Below are 18,833 nucleotides of genomic sequence, written 5' to 3' on the forward strand. Positions count from 1 at the left end.
GACGTTTTAGCCACTTCACAAAAATAAAAAAGCAATATAGATATATTGACCGTGACTATTATCTTAGTTAATATACTATTGTATAAAAAATATAATTTTAGGCTCCCTACTCCACTCTATAATCTTAAACATAACCATTCTGACAATAAACAAAGTGTAACAGGCAGATAAATGTACGTTAGTCACAATAATTTATTTAAAACATTACAAAAAGCAGTATAAAACACAGATAAAACGACGCGTGTGCTACATTACCAGTGATCTGACAGCAAAACACAATTATGTGTGAGTTACAGAATGAAATTTAAGTGTTTAACCGCTACAAACATTCTCCTGATCTGCATTTCCATCCTTCAAAGCGTTGCGCTGCATCTCACTCAACACAATTCGGCATGTCGCAAACAATCTATGGTGGTCGCAAATCACAAGTGACAGCCAATAAGGAGCGAGGTTTGACGTCACTGCCGCAAACCAGTGTCGTTGTGTAGGAGCGCCAATTTTGAAAGATTTTTAACGGATGAGACGGCAGCTATGTACTGTTATTAATGTATAAAGATTATATTACGGCAAACAAATCTTTTTCTCACACGGTGGTATCGTACGACTTCTGAAGACTTGGAATAAAATGCACAAAATAATGGACTACGTTTATGGTGCTTTTTCATGTTATGGTGAGCAGCTGTCCCAAGGGAAACAAAAATAAAAAATAAACAATTAAGTGCTGATTAAATATTGACAGAGTGTTCATTTATTTATTTAAAAAAAAAAAATTAAGTTCAAGCTTGGGTAAAGTGATGGAATGAGATGGATCATGTAACAGGAAGATCTGCAAGCGATATGTAACACATTTAGAAGTGATGAATAGTTTACACTTTAGATTAGGGATGCAGAAAGAAAGCTTTGTAAATGATTTATTCATGCGTTTACACATCATCTATAACAGGTGTTGAACACTTTGTAGTGAGTACTAAGTACTGACTGGTGAGGGTATAGACAGTCTTCTCTGACACACATGGAGTCTTTAACTCTGTGCACCTGATGTGAGCTTCAGTGGAAGGGGTTCACTTCATCACTAGATCCACACACTCCACACAGAACACAAGTCTGTGCCGATGAGTGAAAGGATTTAACACAAGCCACTGGAATCACCTGACTAAGGCATTTATAAATGTTTATCCACTTCAAAACAAATGAATTACTCTTCTTAAAAACATACCTGCATGTTTGTGGTTTTGAACACGGACCAGCTAACAAATTCACCAATAAATCATATACTGATCATTTACTAATGGTTTGTTCATCATCTTTGTTCATGATTAACAATTGTTTATTGAGATAATTATACAAAACAATTTTGACATAAATACTTCAATGATTTATAAGTGATAAATAATGTATCAACTAATAACTTATAAACCATCTACTAATGATCCGTTGGATTTATTTCATGATTTGAACTTTTTTTAAGATAACTTACAACACATTTGTAAATTGTTAGCATATCACTTATTAATCATTTATGAACATATAGTCATGTTTTTGTAAAATGATTTGTTCATCATTAACCAATAACTTATAAGTGACTTATAACTGAATTAATAAAACATTACTAAGATGTTAACTTATTATTTATTAATCATTTATGAATGTATAGTCATGTTTTGTAAATGATTAGCTCATCATTAACTAATAATTTATAAATGACTTATAACAGAACGTTATTATAAAGTGTTACCAAACTATGTGCTAAAAGTAAAATTTTACATGGACTAACCTTCAACTTCAATAATCCAATCCCGCCAGTGACTAACTGCCACCTCCTCCAAGGGTCTCTTGTAAGTTCCTCTTGGGGAGTAATGTACTGGGAAGAGGTCCATCAAGGAGGCAGCTGACAAGGTGAGTGGACTACCACAAAAGAGTTCCTCCATAATGGAAGAGTGCTCCTTTATACCATTTAGCACCCCAATGTCTCCAGTCCTTCTTTAAGTCTTTAAATCAGACAAGTACATATGTTGTCAGAATCAAACATTTCTTAATCATCGGTAGAGTTCTATCAATATTTTATATACAACACAAGTGTACAAGTAACAAATTTATGAAAACTTGACCCCTAAAATGTAAGTTGTTTTTACCTTTAATTTTAACACCTTTATTAATATTAAGAAAAAATGGTTGATCAAACAAGTAATCTTACTGTTTGAGAGGCATCTCTATCCGTCCCTCCAGATAGTATGTTAGTGCTGCATTGACAAGATCCTGTCGTTCTTTAAGGGTTGAAACCTTGCATGTGGCACCATGTGAAACCTCCAACATGGCTGTGTGTGCCTCTGTAATGGTTTCTGCCCACTGGATCTAAAAGTTAGTAAGAGAACAGGATTTATTAGAAATAACCTTTTGTTGCTGGCAATGTGAACTGTTATCCTTATGTCCACAATAGATACATAATGACAGATGTAGTACAATAAATGACTGTGATGAACATACAAAAGTGTAAAAAAAAATTGGGGTAGTTTTTTTTACTTTGTTTTAGCATACCATCATGACAGTAACATCTGGTATAAATATTAGTCACTGTTGAGTGAAAGTACATGCTAATGTAGTCAACCAATAACTTGTTGGCACAAGGGTCTCTATTGTTATTGTAGTTGTTTTTACAAAAAATGTCCTTTAGATGTGCAAATTTGAATTTCAACATGGCAGAACATTTTAAATAAATGTTTGATATGTCCATATTTTACAAACCATCCATCTATATCTACTCAACAGACCAACAGCACCCCCCCCCCCCCACCCGTCCCATTTCAAAAACAAAAAATATAACAATACGTAGAGGTGATTTTGCCCTTGAGTTTAAAGGGATAGTTCACCCCAAAAATCAAAATTATGTGATTAATGACTCACCCTCATGTCGTTCCAAACCCGTGAGACCTCCGTTCATCTTCGGAACATAGTATAAGATATTTTAGATTTAGTTCCGAGAGCTTTCTGTCCCTCCATTGAGAATGTATGTACGGTATACTGTCCACGTCCAGAAAGGTAATAAAAACATCTTCAAAGTAGTCCATGTGACATCAGAGGGTCCGTTAGAATTTTTTGAAGCATCGAAAATACATTTTGGTCCAAAAAATATCAAAAACTACGACTTTATTCAGCATTGACTTCTCTCCCGGGTCTGTTTATGAGCGCGCCGTTCACAGCACATCCGGTTCGCGAATGAATCACTCGATGTAACCGGATCTTCTTGAACCAGTTCACCAAATCGAACTGAATCGTTTGAAACGGTTCGCGTCAACAATAAGCATTAATCCACAAATGACTTAAGCTGTTAACTTTTTTAACATGGATGACACTCCCTCTGAGTTCAAATAAACCAATATCCCGGAGTAATTCATTTACTCAAACAGTACACTGACTGAACCGAGCCAGATAACGAACGAAACATTGACTCGTTTGAACGGAGGTCTCACGGGTTTGGAACGACATGAGGGTGAGTCATTAATGACATAATGTTGATTTTTGGGTGAACTATCCCTTTAATGTGTTAATTACATTACAGAATCAACTTTTTTACATCTTAAAGACCAAAAACAGTATAACTGACAAATCTATATCTTACCTTGTCCAGCTGGTCATGCAGCTCAGTGTCATGAACTTCTACTATGTTCACAGGTGGAGCAGGGATCCCTGACAGCTGTGAATACAGCCTTCTAGCCAACACTAGGGGTCCCACCCCACCATGAACAATGCAGAATGATATTATCATCCCTAACACCTTGTATGTTCCTCTGGATAAGCTTAGACAAGTGGAATGAACAATACTATTCAGAAGAAGAATGCAGATGTTATCTGTCTTGCAACTAGGGGGTGGTACATTATGTGAAAACAAATTATGTGCACACATTGCATTTAAATGAACAATTTGATTGGTAAATGATGGACATATGTCATGAATGACAACATACGCAACATGACAATGTCATTATTTTTAAGCCAGCAAGAGGGCACATAAATTTCAAATGTGTAAATATAGGTTGTAATTAGGTGCTTTCAAAAATGACCTACATGGTTATTTTTGGGAGGACAGGCTCCAATAGTCACAAGAACAGGAATTTGCCAGCGTAGAGTGAGTGTAACGAGTACACTGAACATTTATCAAGACAAATGTTTCAAGTGTGGTGAATAAGCATATTTGAAAGCTGTCTGACAGCTCATATCAAAATGAAGATTGAAGTAATGGCAGTTTTAATTTCTGCAGTGCTATCAGGAATGGATTAAATGTTACAGTGTAGTATCACCTATAATTTTTTTTTTAACTGCATTAAATAAATTCAGTGTGTACACAGACTGAAGTAGTTTAAGCCTTTGGTTCTTTTAATTGTGATGATTTTTTGGCTCACATTTAACAAAAACACACCACTTCACCATTTCAACAAATTAGAATATGGTGACATGCCAATCAGCTAATCAACTCAAAACACCTGCAAATGTTTCCTGAGCCTTCAGAATGGTCTCTCAGTTTGATTCACTAGGCTACACATTCATGGGGAAGACTACTGATCTGACAGTTGTCCAGAAGACAATCATTGACACCCTTCACAAGGAGGGTAAGCCACAAACATTCATTGCCAAAGAAGCTGGCTGTTCACAGAGTGCTGTATCCAAGCTTGTTAACAGAAAGTTAAGTGGAAAGAAAAAGTGTGGAAGAAAAAGATGCACAACCAACTGAGAGAACCGCAGCCTTATCAGGATTGTCAAGCAAAATCGATTCAAGAATTTGAGTGAACTTCACAAGGAATGGACTTTTCAAGAGCCACCACAGATATGTCAAGGAATTTGACTACGGTTGTCATATTCCTCTTGTTAAGCCACTTCTGAACCACAGACAACGTCAGAGGCGTCTTACCTGGGCTAAGGAGAAGAAGAACTGGACTGTTGCCCAGTGGTCCAAAGTCCTCTTTTCAGATGAGAGCAAATTTTGTATTTCATTTGGAAACCAAGGTCCTAGAGTCTGGAGGAAGGGTGGAGAAGCTCATAGCCCAAGTTGCTAGAAGTCCAGTGTTAAGTTTCCACAGTCTGTGATGATTTGGGGTGCGATGTCATCTGCTGGTGTTGGTCCATTGTCTTTTTTGAAAACCAAAGTCACTGCACCTGTTTACCAAGAAATTCTGGAGCATTTCATGTTTCCTTCTGCTGACCAGCTTTTTGAAGATTCTGATTTCATTTTCCAGTAGAATTTAGCACCTACCTACACTGCCAAAAGCACCAAAAGCTGGTTAAATGACCATGGTGTTGGTGTGCTTGACTGGCCAGCAAAATCACCAGAGCCTGAACCCCAGAGAGAAGCTATGGGGTATTGTCAAGAGTAAAATGAGAAATGAGACCAAAAAATGCAGATGAGCTGAAGGCCACTGTCATAGAAACCTGGGCTTCCATAACACCTCAGCAGTGCCACAAACTGATCAACCTCCATGCCACGCTGAATTGAGGCAGTAATTAAAGCAAAAGGAGCCCCTACCAAGTATTAAGTACATGTACAGTAAATGAATATACTTTCCAGAAGGCCAACAATTCACTAATAAGGTTTTTTTTTTTTTTTTTTTGGTCTTATGATGTATTCTAATTTGTTGAGATAGTGATTTGGTGGGTTTTTGTTAAATGTGAGCCAAAATCAAACAAAAGACTTAAACTACTTCAGTCTGTGTGCATTGAATTTATTTAATACACGAGTTTCACAATTTTAGTTGAATTACTGAAATAAATGAACTTTTCCTCGTCATTCTAGTTTATTGAGATGCACCTGTACTGTAGTAATGTACAGTGACAAACTGAATGCATCAGTAACAACTGCCACTGCTAATGATCACATACAATGAGCATAGTGAGACCAATTACAGTTACGTTGTAAAATGTGAAGAAAAAAATAGTAAAAATTATCTAGTATCACTCACTGCTGTGCTGGTGTAGTTGAAGGCTGTAGAGTCCATAGAGTCTTTTCAAAAAGAGTCCATGGAGGCAGAACTAACATCAGAAGTGGAGGTAGATGCCTCCATATATACAAAGCAAAATTGCAAGTGTTAATTCAACTCTAGCAGAGTTAAAATCAACTCCGAAAAACTGCGCATATTGTCCCAATCTTTTCAGAGTTACATTAACACACTTCAAAGAGTTACTTGTTTAACACTATGAATGAGTTATATGTACAAGGTATAGAGTTAAAAAACAACTCTGGTCCACACCAATGTTTGTTGATTTTTCCCTAACACCAGTGTAAAGAGTTACAACTTAACACCTTTAAGATAGATTTTAACTCTTGATATTTTATCTCCAGTACTCTCCTGCACAGCAAAAAAGCCAGTGTACAATTAACTCAATTCAAGTCAAATTTAACACTCCTGGAATGTATTTATGACAATAAATAAATGTAAACATGTATTGATTGTGGATTCATTTATTTATTTATTTAACTTTATCCCTGCACCAAAACGTCTTCACATTCAGTGTTTTCAATATATGTAAACAACATGTTCTTACAAAAATTAAAACATAATGTCAAAGCAAATCAGTGTAAAGGCACAAAATACGTATTCTTATTTGGTCCATATGTATTCTGGATTTCATTAGGTTTATCCACCTTTTTCCTGACGTAAAAATGGATGCCGCCATTTTTAAAATTCTATGGGTGTAGCTTCCAGTCTCATTTGCGTCCAGCTATTTTTAGCTATACAAAATAGCTTTGTTTTGCTGCTTGATATTGACAATTGATGTGTCCTATCATACTATTTTAATCTGTTATCTATATTAAGAACACACTTGTTTGTACTGCAAACAGTTTTACCGTTTACTGCACGTTGTTATTCTCCGGCTAATGAAACGGAAGTCTCACACATAGGCTTACTTCCACTTTGAGGAAAAAGGTGGATAGTGCTTACATTTATCTGCTTAAACCAAAGCATCTCATTCATTACCATCAACCACGAATGCTGGGCCGTACTTATTTGATGCGGGGCCCGGTGCAAAATAGGGAGCGTTCCCGGGGTGGGTGGCTCATTCAGTCCGTTTACCCCTCAAGTGCGGGGCCCGGTGCGACCGCACCAGTTGCACCCCTCTAAGGACGGCCCTGGCTGAATGTTTGTTACTGATCACTGAACAAAGTCTGTGCCAATGGCGTTTGGACCTCCTTGGAGAGAGTAGTGTCTTTCTTTTTTTCAGGACGACAAGACGTGGTTCTAAGCAGCTAAGCAAGAAATCCACTCCCACCTGCAGCATCACAAAAGTGCTCCTGTAAAATTGGGGAGAAAAAAACAGAACAATTTCACATCCATTTATCAAAAATATTATTAACAGGTGAAATATCAGAGACAAGTATCAATTTCAATACAATAATAGTTTAATCAAAACATTTGCCCAAAAATTGTCATAATTTTTTTTTATCCTCATGTGGTTCCAAACCTGCATGACATACATGTCTTACATGGTGTCTGTGGAATGGCATGAGTATAAGTAAATAACAATTCAGGTGAACAATTTGTTTTAAGGGTTATTTCGCCCCAAAAAATAAAAATTATGTCATCATTTATTTACCTGACTGTTGGTCTCTGTGCATGAATGTGCGTTCATGAGAATCTATTAGCAAAGCAATTCAATCTAACTCAACTAGGAAAAGCACACAAGTTGTGAACAATCAAGATTAAAAACATAGCATGAAATACAATCTATGTGCTTTTTTCTCTGAGGTAAATATATCTGCTGTGCTCATTGCAACAGGAAGTGATCACGTCCATCTGTCAGCTGTCATTTTGACTGTCATGACAACCGAAGCTCCAGTCCGGAGTCACATTTTTATCAATCTTGATTTTTTTTTTTTTTTTCAGAACTTGTGTGCAATTCAGAGTGAACTGAACTAATAGAGTCTCATGAACACACAGTCATGCACAGAGATCAACAAACAAGGCAGGATGTTTGTTAAATAATATGAAAAAGTTCAGTATGTTTCTCACCAAACCTTATTGAATACCCGCAGAAAACTTGGAATATACATCACATGATACATAAGACCACTCTATTATACTTTTGCTTCTATTTTAAAAGCTTGATGTTATTCACCATATACTGACATTATATGGGCAAGCATATTCGGGACATTTCATTTAAAATCTCCTTTTGTGGTCTGAGAAAGAAACATATGACATAAGACACATTCAAGGGTGAGTAAATGATTATTAAAATTTGAACTATCCCTTTAAGGAAAAGCATTAAACTCACTGTAAAAAGTATATATTTTTGTTGTAAAAAGAAGTCCGGCGGCTCTGTCTATCAAAATGAATGCGCATAAACGGGACAGCAGATAAATAAATTACAGTACAAGCATACCAAAAAATCATATGTGATCTGTATTTCATGCTACCCATGTGTCATACTCCAAGTCTTGTGAGGGCACAAATTCACTTTGAATGGTGAACAATTTAACTCATGAAGTATAGAGAGTTTGAGTATATTGAAAAGTTATTTACAAATATATAGAAAAATATATCAATATATATGACATATGAAAAAACACATACATACATTATATATATATATATATATAACATATATATCATATATATATATATATATATATATGTGTGTGTGTGTGTGTGTGTGTGTGTGTGTGTGTGTGTGGAAAAATCACACAAATCCAATATATTGACACATCAAGGCATGCACAGCATACAAATATCATTATTAAATATTATTTTATGAAATACATAAAATACATAAATAATAGGCGCGCACAACATTTAAATATTGTCATAAAGTAAAATCATCTTATAAAATACATGTAAACGAGGTAAAACACTTACTTATGGTGTTTTCCTTTGATAAAACCAAATTCCCCGTCTTCTCCCTATCGTGAGTGAAAGAAAATATCTTATATTATATATTAAATCAATATAATGTTATTAAACACATATTTTAAATGAGATAAAAACACTTAAGTTAACTAACTTTCAGAATCCCCTTACAGAAAATAATTGACGTCCTCGTCTGTTCCGCATCGCGAGTGAAAGGAAATGTCGTTGAGCAAAAGTTTATGCGCACACAGCAAATACATATCATTATAAAACGATATGATATTACAAAACACATTTTATGAGTAAGATTATACACTTTATTTTGCCATTTTCCGTCCTCATATGTGCCGCATCGCGAGCAACGAAAATGGCGTCTGTGAAAAATATTTCAGATGGGTCAGGCGCGCGCACACGAGCAAATGTCCCGGATGTGACTATTAACACTCAACAGTGTTAATAAAGGTAACTCTGCGTATTAACACCGGTCCAGAGGGGGCTGTTTACACTAGTTAGTGTTAATCATCTAAAATTCAACACCCACAACTTTATAAACTTTACTCTAAAAGTAACCAACACTAGGATTTCAACACTGAAGATTTTTGCTGTGTACAGAGGAAAACGGTTGGATCGTTAGAGTCCATGGGAGGCAGAGGGAACAGCAGAGGTGGATGACTCCATGGAGGCAGCGGTAACTGTAAAAGTAGATGAGGACAAGCCCATGGAGGTAGATGTAGCTGTTGAGTTGGAAGGAATGGCTGCTTCAGCTTGGGTGACTCCAGTAGGTTTTACATTGTCCAAAGAGTCATGTTTAAATCACAATGAAAGCACTGGGTTACTTTAAAGCACAAAGGAACATAACCAGTCCTATAAAATATTTACAGGTGCTTCTCAATAAATTAGAATGTCGTGGAAAAGTTCATTTATTTCAGTAATTCAGCTCAAATTGTGAAACTTGTGTATTAAAAAATTCACTTGCACACATGACTGAAGTAGTTGAAGTCTTTGGTCTCTTTTTTATTGTGATGATTTGCTTACATTTAACAAAAACCACCAATTCACATATCTCAACAAAATGAGAATAACTTCATAAGACCAATAAAAAAAAAAAAACATTTTTAAGTGAATTGTATGTGGCCTTCTGGAAAGTATGTTCATTTACTGTACATGTACTCAATACTTGCGTAGGGGATCCTTTTTGCTTTAATTACTGCTCAATTCGGACCGTGGCATGGAGGTGATCAGTTTGTGGCACTGCTGAGGTGGTATGGAAGCCCAGGATTTCGTTTGACAGGACAGCATTTTGTTGGGTCTCTTGTTTCTCTTTTTTCTAATTGACAATAGCCATAGATTCTCTATGGGTTCAGGTGTGGTGAGTTTGCTGGCCAGTCAAGCACACAAACACCATGGTTATTTACCCAACTTTTGGTGCTTTTAGCGGCATGTGGGCAGGTGCCAAATCCTGCTGGGAAATGAGAAATCAGTATCTTCAAAAATCTGGTCAGCAGAAGGGAAGCATGTAAGTGCTCCACAAATCTTGGTAAATGGGTGCAGTGACTGTGTTTTTCAAAAAACACAGTGACCAATACCAGCAGATGACATTGCACCCAAATCATCACAGATGTGGAAACTTAACACTGGACATTCAAGCAACATTGGGCTATGAGAGCTTGCTCCACCCTTCCTCCAAGACTCTAGGACCTTGGTTTCCAAATGAAATAAAAAACTTTCTCATCTCTGAAAAGAGGACTTTGGACCAGCTGGGCAACAGTCCAGTTCTTTCGTCCTTAGCCCAGGTAAGACGCCTCTCTGACTTGTCTGTGGTCAGGAGTGGCTAACAAGAGGAATACGACAACTGTAGCCAGTCTGTGTGGTGGCTCTTGTATGCTTCTGACCCCAGCATCCAGTCCATTCCTTGTGAAGTTCACTCAAATTCTTGAATCGATTTTTGCTTGATAATCCTCATAAGGCTGCAGTTCTCTTGGTTGGTGTGTATCTTTTTCTTCCACACTTTTTCCTTCCACCTCAACCTTCTGTTAACATGCTTCGGATACAGCACTCTGTGAACAGCCAGCTTCTTTGGCAATGAATGTTATGTGGCTCACCCTCCTTGTGAAGGGTGTCCATGATTGTCTTCTGGACAACTGTGGCCCCCAGAAATGCAGCAGTCTTCCCCCATGATTGTGTAGCCTAGTTGAACCAAACCTGAGAGCCCCCCATATTTGACAAGGCTCAAGAAACCGTCTCAGGTTACAAATGTAACCAATGTTCCCTGAGTAGGGAACGAGACACTGCGTCCTCTATAAACAGGCACCGGATAACATGTCATTAGTCACTTCTTCGTCCTGAAGCTTGCCGTCCGAAGCATGGCAGGAAGCTATATGACGTAGTGTCTCGTTCCCTAATCAGGGAACCATGTTAATATTCGTAACCTGAGACTTTTCAATTTCAAGGGAACTTCAAACTGGTCCTAGGTAGGATTTGCTATGGGGAATAGTAGTTACCCACGCGCCATGCTGAGGGGAGTGCAGGCCAGAATCATAGCGAACAATACGTACCAACTCTACCATTTCCATGGAAAGTGCCCCTGGGACGTTTTTAGACGGGAGGCTGTCTTTGACAGTACCCCTTACCGGCCAAAGGCCTAAGTTTTACATACCTAACTTAATTGCTAGGGCCTCGGCCCGGGGTAGAGCTGAAGGCTTGGAATCAGGAAAGATTGCATGCATCAGAGCAGTGAGTCTGCAACCCATAGACATCACCAGACTCTTGGGTCTTATGCTTTGAAATGCTTTTTCTCCAGCCTTTAATGCAGCCAATTCCAACTGTTGCTTGTTTTGGGGAGTTTCTGTCTTCAGTCTCTCTCAGCGGGTGGAAATTAATGTTCAATCAGATACGTATAGAAAATCTGGAGATTGATTTGGGCAATCTAAGACTTTACATTTCTTTGCCCTGATAAAGTCCTTGACTGAACTGGCAGGGTGTTTTGGGTTATTGTCCTTATCCAATATGAAGTGCTTTCTAATGAGTTTGGTGGCATTTTCTTGAATATTGGTAGCCAAGATGATTTTTGTGTACCCTTCCAAATTTATTCTGCATACTACTGGCCAGGGCCCATACATTAAGTCATCATTAAAATGAAGAGGTGCTGCCTATTCTAGAGACAGCCATTCCTGCCCAGGAATGCATGAGACCACCTCCACCAAGCTTTACAGATGAGCTTGTATGCTTCGGATCATTTGCAGTTAAAATTTTTTCTCCATACTTTTGCTTTTCCAATCACTTAGATAAAGGTTAATCTTGTCTCATCGGTCCATCACTCAGTTCCAAAACTCTACTGGCTCACATTTGTGAAGAATCTCGCCTTTCTAATTTTTGGTGCTGATCAGATGTTTTGCATCTGCTTTGTAGCTTCTGTAATTCTGTGTCAAATTCTCTTAGGGGACTGTAGATTGACAGAGCATCACCCAGCTTTCTGGAGGTTGTTGGTGATTTTACAGACATGTATTTTAGGGTTCATTTTCACAGCTTTTATGATTTGTCCGTCATCAACTACTGTTGTTTTTCTCAGCCGATCAGGTCGTCGTTGGTTTGCTGATTGTCGCCAGTAGTTTCCAAACTCTTGATTTGTCACCATGCCCTTGTTTTTCCTATAGTTCTAATGACTTCCTCTTTTCGTTTTAGCATCCAATTGCTGCTTTTTCTTTCAGAGTCGGATTTCTCGTCTTCATCCTTGTTTGTGTGTGCATCATCAAAATGCAAGTCTTAGAAGCAGAAGCAATGGATATAACTGATAATACACATTACCAATGGCTTTTAATATCTGAAGAATCAATGCAAACAGGACACATGCTGAACACTTAGAAAGACCTGTGAGGCAACTGTTCCAATACTTATGCTCACATCAGATAGAGGGATGAAACTCTAAAAAGTGCTGATCTTCTTAGCTGTTGTTAAAACATCTTTGTGGTTGAATCAACCAATAATAAAAATGTGACATTCTGTAGTAGTTTTTTTCTCATATTCATCTTTAAATCATATTACAGATTTCTTGACTCCACAGCAAACAGAAACAATTTTGTCTTTACTGTTCCAATACTTATGGAGGGCACTGGTACTGTATATATATATGTAGCGAGGATCAAAATCGTGAAGGGAAATTAATGTACAAGGCAGAATCAGAAACTCATATAATTTGTGCACAAAGTTTTATTAACTAAACACTAAACTAACGCAAACTAGTCTAACAAACAAACAAACATACATTCAATCACTAATGGGGGGGGGGGGGATGATGTTTTTTGGTTGATGATATCATGAGGAAAAGAGGATGATGATGTTAAAAGAGTCAGTTAATCACCTGAGTAAAACCATCAGCACTGTTTTAACAGGGTCTATCGCTTATACTAAAACTCTGTTTTGTTTAGTAAATGTATGATACTTGCATTTCCTTGGCCTGGAACGAGAATCTGGATGCAAAAGTCTTGATGGTTTGGAGGTTCAGTGGTGTAGGAGTTGTGATCACGTTTCTTCCAGGTTTGAAGGATGTGATGAATTCCAACGATGTCCTGACTCAGTGGTGATTGGGAGTTTCTTCCCATTGGAAAGTGAAAAAATAGCTAAGAGAGGCGTCAGCTGAGATCCTAGATATCTTTGGTCAATGGAAAGTCAAGGTACAAGGCCTGGCGCAGACTTAGGGGTCCAAGAGAGTTCTAGCTCATATACTCTTAGCAGAAGAAAGGAAAGAGAAGGCGGAACTGTGTCTGAGCCTTTTTAAAGTCTGAGACGGTTCACGCCTATGACCAGGCACCACCGGCGTGTGTCCAATGAGAAAGGCTGAAATTCCCCAGCGGGAGGGGTGGAAGTATGGGAGAGAGTTTTACGACCTTTTTGTTCTGAGAACATGGCAGTTTGCAAAATGGGAACTCAAGTGGGGGGGGTTGATGCAAAAATGACTAAAGGAATTCTTAGAACACATAATATGGTAGTAAAACATATAATATACACTCTCATTGTAAATAATCAGAATACGAATTCATAGATATCTAAACATGATATGATTACACATAGGCAGGGTGCGATTTGGGCATCAAAAAAAACAGAAGGGGGGCTTGCTTATATGAAAAGTCATTTTATTGTAACCAATGTTTTTTAATACTACGAGCAAAAGATATTGTTAGTGTGATTCATCAGTTTAATAAAAAAACATCATGTAAGCCTACGTTAGGCCTATGGCCATTGTAACGATTTAATGTTCCCACGGTTATTCAAACAACAAATTACATAGAGAAAGCGAGCCAAGAAACACACAACGGAGCTTTTTGAGCAAACTCAGAATCAGTTAAACCATTGCGTCGCAAATGATTGTCACTGTTTCGAAGCGCTCCCAATGGCGTATCGTGTATCGCGAATCACATTTGATTCAGCATCTGGCGGGCTCCGCCGCCCCTCACGTCAAGCCGTGACAAACTTAGGCAGCTGACATGCGAGCTGCCTCGCTGTCTTGCCAAAAAACACCCCCCCAGGCATTGGACTATTGCAGACAGGTTTTTGCACAAAGGCACCTCAATGAAACTGATTTTTGTACAGAGCCTTCTGAGGCTGAAGTATGGTTTAATGATCTACAGCAAAAATATAGAGAGCTTTGTGATAACTAGGTGGATATTTCATTACTGCAATAGTTAATTTCTTGCTAGAAAATGACATCAAAAGTGGGAAACGTTGATCAAAAAACTACATTTACACACAAAAAACTGGCCACGTGACCCGACCGCAACTTTTAGACGCCCATCTTTATTTTTTGTCTTTAACTGTCACAGAATGGAACACACAGGATTGTGGGATCACCCACCCCCTCTCTCCTCAACGGCATCATCGCACCGGTGAAGATACATCTATTCCGCTTATCTTCAGAAATCAAGCCAGATGCCATGAGACATCTGCATCTCAGGAGACAGGAACTGAAAGCTAACATTGAATTCGGGACGTGCCTTGATGCTTCCCCTACACTTTGAATGCGTCCTCCCGAACGCCCAAGCATTTTTCAGTTTCAGATGCGCCAGAGCACCCCGTCCACGAGCGGGGCCCCCCCAACCCTAGCATGCAGCAGCACACACCCCCCCCCCCCCACGTGAACCTCACATGGGTTATCATGTCCCCCCCCCACCACAAACCAAGTCCAATCCATAGCCGTGCGATTCTGCACGAACGTACCTGTCCCTTCACCTCGCCCCTCCCCCCCCACCTCCCCCCCCGCAACCTAGTCCACCCACCGAGCCCCCCCTGTTCCGGCTCATCGCAAATCAAGTTGTCAGGATTACAGAACCTCTGCAGCAAATGTCAGAGCCTGAAACTATGAATAACAGCATTTTGAATTCACGAAAAAAAAAGACGATACTGTCAGAGCGTATGTAAATCGCAAATCCAAATCATTTGCATCACAAGATCTGGATGTCCAAGACCCGCTGTGCTATCGGCAAAATAACACTTTGATTCCAAGAGCGGGCTAAACGTCCGAGCAAATGTGTGCATGATGTTTGTTATCCCGCACCTGGGGATAACCCAGTTATTTCAGCAGAGGAAGGAGAGCTATAACCAGAGGGTCTAGCTATCCATGCCAGATGTCTGCCAGCCCACCCGGCAAAATCCGAACCCTGCACATAGGTAAGATTACATGAAATGAGGGGTGGTTCTATCATAAGCATACATTTAAACATATTACCGATACACAAAAGACAATAAACCAAGAAACAAGTAACAACATACACAATGACCTGCAGGTACATGGTGTTCATCAAAGAAGGATTTTCTAGAATAATAAGACAAAAAGAGAGACCATTTTGATGAGAATATATGTCTTTCCTATTGGAAAATGTGTGAGGGAGAACTACTACACACATAGCCCTCGGTTGTAAACAGAGTTTAGAGCTGGATCTGGCGGAGGTGTCCTTCGGGCTTGCACAACTTAACATTGAATTAGAATCGCACAGGCCATACAAACACCTAGAGCGATTAGGCAGAAGCTGTGATTGGTCTCCGGGCTATCTTTTTAGTGACACAGCCCAACAAAAAAGGTGTCCTAGAACAGTGCAAAAAAAACCACAACTACAGAACAACACAAAAGCAGCAAAAACAAATAAAACTACCACACAAAAATTGGCCAAGAGGGCGCGCTTGCCACGTAGAAAAATCCTGTCAGGCTGAGCCCCACATACAAACAAGCAAGAGAGTGGGGTGCGGCGAGAGTATGGACTGAGACTCTGGTGTTAATATGGAGAGTTGGGGTACACACTGTGTGGAAGCGGTGGGGGACACATTGGGGAGAATGCTGGGCCGTGTCGGTTTAGCGTGACTGTGGGTACCTAACGGTACCTGCCTCTCCAATAGTTGCCATAAGTAGTGTCGGGCCCCTGAAAATGTATTAGTCGCCATTGCCCAGTCAGAAAAAAACCCCTCCCCCCTCACTAGCATGTCCACAGTTTTGAGGTGAAATGTGTACATAAACCTGGTGTAGGGAGTCTTTGCCGGACCTTGAAAAAACACATCTAAGGCAAAACATTGCCCCTGGTGCAGGATGGCTCCACCACAAATATTACTACATCCTATGATGTTTAACTTAGAATTCGCCGCAAGCCACGCCATTCTCAGTCGTCTGTCTCAGCAATCCCAAATAAAATTTATTAAATCTGTTGTTTGGCCGATGGGCTCACAGACACCCCACACGTAATTTTCGTTTACCTCACCTCCTCACACCCCACAAACTCAGTTGTGCTGCTTCCTTATATGTGGCCCGCAAAACTTCAATAAAATACATTGACCGAAGAGCTCCCGATCACTCTACTTGGGAACAAATTTCTAATTTACCGAAGCCTCACTTCTTCCTTGTTATTCCTGGAACCATCAAAACACAATCAGCAATACTAATTGGCAATACTGGGTAGTTCCAACAACGGGTAGGCCTAAAAGTAGCCCATGATGGCAATGTCTCCAACTCACACCACCCAAAACTCACAACAACAACTCCTTTTCCTTCTGTCACCCCTCATAGAATACACCTGTTGAAGTGCTCCAGAAATTGCTCTATTAACCTAATTTCTAAACATCTTTTTTTCAAGGGGATTTTTTGCAAAATCTTTGGTAAGTAAATTAGATATTTTCATTCACAAATCAATTTTGTCTAACATAGTTTTACTGTAAATTAAGAAAATATCAAAGGTGCCATATGGCAACTCTGTACCTCTATTGAAAAATAGACTGTACCACAGTGGAATTGCAGTAATGTATTTCCCCACTGGGATTTTTAATAGATAGTAGCATCAATAAAATGATCCCAGTTGTATTTATGTATAAATAACAAAATTATGTCTTCTTTTCAGAAAATGAATACAGCAATATTTTATGGAAAGGGCAATAGGAAGAGTACAGAGTTGGCCTGTCATGGTGAAGAAGAAAGGAAAGTGCAAATACACTGGGTGCAAATGGATCGTCCGCATGAAGTGCAGCAAATGTGACTTGCACCTTTGCATCATAGTTGAAAACAAACTGCTTTTTGCAGTTTCACAGCTTGGATGCCGTGAAATGTGGACGTGTTGGACTGAGACAGGTGCACATGGATGGAAAAAAACACACACTTTACTTCAGGGAGCTGCCTATCGTAATACCTGTATTTTTAAGTTCTTATGTTTTCATGCTCTACATCAGGGTTCCTCAAATCTTACCCTGGAGGGCCAATGCGCTTGCAGAGTTTAGCTCCAACCCCTGATCAACCTCACCTACCTGTGATTTTCTAATGATCCTGGAAGACATTGGCTGCATCCAAAAAACTTAGGCAGGTGACTTGCTGCCTCGCTGCCGTATCAGGCAATGAATTTGCAGACAGCGTTTTGAAGGCACTTCATGAAATTGATTTTGTACAGGCTTCTGAGGCAGAGTAATGGTTTAATGATCCTACAGCAAAATATAGAGACACTTTGGGTGATAACTAAGTGGATATTTAATTACTGCAATATATTGATTTCCTCGCTGTAAATGTAAGTCCAAAAGTGGAAGACTTTGATCAAACTACATTTTACACACAATCTTTATTTTTTGGCTTAACTGTCACAGAAATGGAAAGCACAGACTGTGGGATCAAGGCAATCTTCAGGAGACAGAACTGAACAGCTAAATTAAATGCGGACGTGCCTTGATGCCTTCCTACCTTGGAATGTGTCCTCCGAAGGCAGCATTTTTTTCAGTTTCGGATGTCAGCCCCCAGATAGCTTCATCAGTGTGTTTTGATTAAGGGTTAGAGCCAAACTCTGCAAAAAAGTGGATCTCTTGGCCGCATTTGAGCGATCTGTGTTTTCGACATGGTCATTAGTAGCCATTTTCCCCAACTCCCATATATTTACTTAACTTGTTATAAAATACTTTCAAGAGACTTGTTTTTTGTTTGTTGGAAAAGTTTCTGGGATGTACAGATGGTAACAACCAAAATGGTACTACTCAGCTGCTCGTACCGCCGCCGGCAGGTCCGCGCGTTAACTGCAAATCTTCGCGTGTTTAAAATCATTCGCGAAACTACCGCCAGTGCGCAAAGGGACGGGATTGCGAACTGAATGTAATTGTAAAAATGAAGGAAGACGGGTTAAAACAACAAACATTATAATATACATTATACATCCTTAAAAGCCATTAAAAATAGGATAGGTCTTGGATACGTCTACTCAATCAAAAAATAAAAAAAATAAACCTTTACCCAAAAAGCTCTTATGCATGCTATTGTTTTAACAGTCATTATATATATATATATATAAAATGTTTTCATTCGGTTCATTCTTGGTTTATGAATAAGAATAATCTTCAGGTTCCATTTGCAGAGCGGAAATGAGAAAAACGAGTCCACATTTACAAAAATTTTATTAACTCTGTTATTTATTCTTGATTTTTCAAAATGCTAACCACTTTGATTTTTGATTATGCCTCTTACCTGGAGAGAAAAAACCAATAAAAAAAGGCCTT

At 38.9% G+C, this 18,833-nt stretch overlaps 1 protein-coding gene across 1 annotated transcript in view; it reads left to right on the forward strand.

Annotated features, from left to right (window-relative positions):
* The first annotated feature begins 9,510 nt into the window (after nucleotides 1–9,510).
* Nucleotides 9,511–18,833, forward strand: part of LOC122140944 (GTPase IMAP family member 9-like) — a 23,647-nt gene continuing 14,324 nt past the window's right edge. Inside the window, exon 1 of the mRNA XM_042746495.1 lies at nucleotides 9,511–9,603. Coding sequence (XP_042602429.1) covers nucleotides 9,511–9,603 — 93 coding nt within the window. The remainder of the gene's footprint in view (nucleotides 9,604–18,833) is intronic.

The sequence above is a fragment of the Cyprinus carpio genome, chromosome A4 (assembly GCF_018340385.1).
Source record: "Cyprinus carpio isolate SPL01 chromosome A4, ASM1834038v1, whole genome shotgun sequence".
NCBI lineage: Eukaryota > Metazoa > Chordata > Actinopteri > Cypriniformes > Cyprinidae > Cyprinus > Cyprinus carpio.